The sequence below is a fragment of the Chaetura pelagica genome, unplaced genomic scaffold, assembly GCF_000747805.2.
Source record: "Chaetura pelagica isolate M959 unplaced genomic scaffold, ChaPel_1.0 scaffold9, whole genome shotgun sequence".
Taxonomy (NCBI): domain Eukaryota; kingdom Metazoa; phylum Chordata; class Aves; order Apodiformes; family Apodidae; genus Chaetura; species Chaetura pelagica.
In genome coordinates, this window is record NW_009954494.1 from 369,716 (window position 1) to 372,739 (window position 3,024).

The window sequence follows — 3,024 nt, forward strand, 5'->3', positions numbered from 1 at the left end:
GGCCGCTGAGCCCCCCTTCCCTCCCTTGCAGGGCGTCATGGTGGGTATGGGTCAGAAGGACTCCTACGTAGGAGATGAAGCCCAGAGCAAGAGAGGTATCCTGACCCTGAAGTACCCCATTGAGCATGGCATCATCACGAACTGGGACGACATGGAGAAGATCTGGCACCACACCTTCTACAACGAGCTGCGTGTGGCCCCTGAGGAGCACCCCACCCTGCTCACTGAGGCCCCCCTGAACCCCAAAGCCAACCGTGAAAAGATGACCCAGATCATGTTTGAGACCTTCAACGTCCCTGCCATGTATGTGGCCATCCAGGCTGTGCTGTCCCTCTATGCCTCTGGCCGTACCACTGGTGAGTCCAAGTGCCCTGCCAGCCCCTCTCCCCCAAGCAAGGATGCCCAGGACTGGCCCCCGACAGCTGACAAGTTCTCTGCCCTCTGTGGGCTGTGTCTCAGGTGGCTGTGTTTTGTTTCACCAGGTATCGTGCTGGACTCTGGTGATGGTGTGACACACAACGTCCCCATCTATGAGGGGTATGCCCTGCCCCATGCCATCATGCGCTTGGATCTGGCCGGCCGTGACCTCACTGACTACCTGATGAAGATCCTGACTGAGCGTGGCTATTCCTTTGTCACCACGGGTAAGCACTATTCCCTTCCCCAAAACATCCCCTCTTTACATCTCCAGGGATGCTGCAGCTCCTTGCCCCGTTGCAAGACCCGTGAGCACTCCCTGTTGGGAGTTAGCATGTGTTCAGGGGTCTGGAGTCCAAACAGACCTATGGAGGAAGCACCAGCATTCCCCGTTCCTCCTTTGCAGTCACTGATGCCTTTGCTCTCCCCTGGCAGCTGAACGTGAGATTGTCCGTGACATCAAGGAGAAGCTGTGCTATGTGGCACTGGACTTTGAGAACGAGATGGCCACTGCTGCCTCTTCCTCCTCCCTTGAGAAGAGCTACGAGCTGCCTGATGGGCAGGTCATCACCATTGGCAACGAGCGTTTCCGCTGCCCAGAAACCCTCTTCCAGCCTTCCTTCATTGGTGTGTGTTCCCCCCTTCCCTTTCTCCTCCCCTACCAGCTCTCACCTCTCTCCTGAGTCCCCCTCTAGAGCTCTCACCTTGCACTCAACTTGTGCCTGCTTTCCTCCCCAGGCATGGAGTCCGCAGGGATCCATGAGACCACCTACAACAGCATCATGAAGTGCGACATTGACATCAGGAAGGACCTGTACGCCAACAACGTCATGTCTGGGGGTACCACCATGTACCCAGGTATTGCTGACCGCATGCAAAAGGAGATCACAGCCCTGGCCCCCAGCACAATGAAGATCAAGGTAAGGCTGGGGCAGGAAGGACCCAGCTGCAGAAGCAGCCTTCCCTTGCCCCACTGCAGGCAGTGTGCAGGGCTGTGCGCACCCCCATGCCCCCCGCGGCCTGCTTACTGACCTTGGCTCTCTTGCTTTGTTCTAGATCATTGCCCCGCCTGAGCGTAAGTACTCTGTCTGGATCGGTGGCTCTATCCTGGCCTCCCTGTCCACCTTCCAGCAGATGTGGATCACAAAGCAGGAATACGATGAAGCTGGCCCATCCATTGTCCACCGTAAATGCTTCTAAACTTGTTTACATTATCACTTTGCCAACCACGCTCAGGATGACAACCTTCTAGGTTGCAGGCTGCCGAGGGCCTGCAACAGCCATGTAACTTTCTGTTTTGTAACGATTTCTGGTTACTGTTGCTACAAAGCTCCACGTGACACAGTGTATGTAAAGTGTACATAAATTAATTTATTTTGCCTCGTTTTGTTCGTTTTTAAAACCAATGCCCTGCGGAAGGAAACCAAAAACTTCAAGAAGCATTAAATCATCAGTCATTCTGTCACGCCCCTAACGTGGTTGTTTCTGTTGTCATTTGTGAGGTTTCTTCCGTCACTTGCTGATGGAGTGCAGGGTGGTGGGTGGTGGGGCTGGAGCTCTCCGGGAGGGTGGAGGAGGGGACAACTCTGAGACTTGCTTGGGTTGCAGAGCCCGGGGTGGGTGTGTGTGTGTGTGTGTGTGTGTTGCATCCTGCTGCCCCCAGGTAGGTGCCCCCTGCTCTGCAATGTGCTCCTCCCAGGCCTGAGGGTTGGAGGGGTTACCCAGAGCCTTGGCTTGCCAAGGGTTTTATTTGGCTCAGCCTGCCAAAAAAGTAGCCCTGGCACGCTCATGGGGCTCCGAGACATGATGGATGGAGGGAAGGCTGGGGCTGAGGGCAGGTTAAAGAAAGAGCTTTCCACTCCACTTATGGGAAACCTGCCTGCCACCCTGCTGTCCTCAGGGGGCCAAGGGCAGCCAGGGCTTCTTCCTCACCCTGCCCAACATGCTTGCCCTTGCCAATGGTCACAGATGGGAGGCAAAGTGCCCACCCCCTCCTGTGCCCTCCTGAGGGAAGATCTTTCATACAGGGACTCCCCAGGAGCCTGAAGGAAAACCCTGGGGGGCTTCCCCCGATACAGGCGTTTTCCTGCCCTTTTTGCCTCTGAGGAGGCAGAGCAAGGTGGGAAGTGGGGAAGCTGCCCCTGCCTGTCTCCCTTGTCTCTTGCTGGGATGGGGGGCTGTGGGGCTCCCCTTTGCTTCCACTACCCTTGCCCCTCAGCCCGTCCAGGTGCTCCGTTCCCTTGGGGACCCACCCTAAAGCCCTGCCAGGCTTGGCACAGCTCCTGGGTCAGGGCACATGTGCAGGAGTGTGCAGCCTCTGGAGGACTCCTCCTGGAGCACAGGGCCCTGGCAGGAAAGGACTACTTGTGTTCCACATTTTCTGTGGGAGACAGCAGTGCTGGGGAAAAAAAAAAAGGATGATTTTTGGCTAAACTTCCAGCCCAGGAAGGTTTTTTTGCTCTGCAGTGACAATGTTAAGGGTGAACTTGTTTTGCATTTTGGACGGTTTTACCTGCATTAACATGAGACCCACACACGAGTTGTTTTGGTTGTTGTTGTTGTGGGGTTTTTTTTGTTTGTTTTTGGTTTGTTTGTTTGTTTGTTTGT

General features: G+C 55.3%; 1 protein-coding gene across 1 annotated transcript; it reads left to right on the plus strand.

The window, feature by feature from the left end:
• Nucleotides 1-22: 22 nt before the first annotated feature.
• Nucleotides 23-1,891, plus strand: ACTA1 (actin, alpha 1, skeletal muscle). Its single transcript, XM_010004536.1, has 5 exons — nt 23-356; nt 483-644; nt 853-1,044; nt 1,156-1,337; nt 1,474-1,891. The coding sequence occupies exons 1-5, from the start codon at nt 38-40 to the stop codon at nt 1,615-1,617; spliced, it is 999 nt and encodes a 332-aa protein (XP_010002838.1). The 5' UTR covers nt 23-37; the 3' UTR covers nt 1,618-1,891.
• Nucleotides 1,892-3,024: the final 1,133 nt, after the last annotated feature.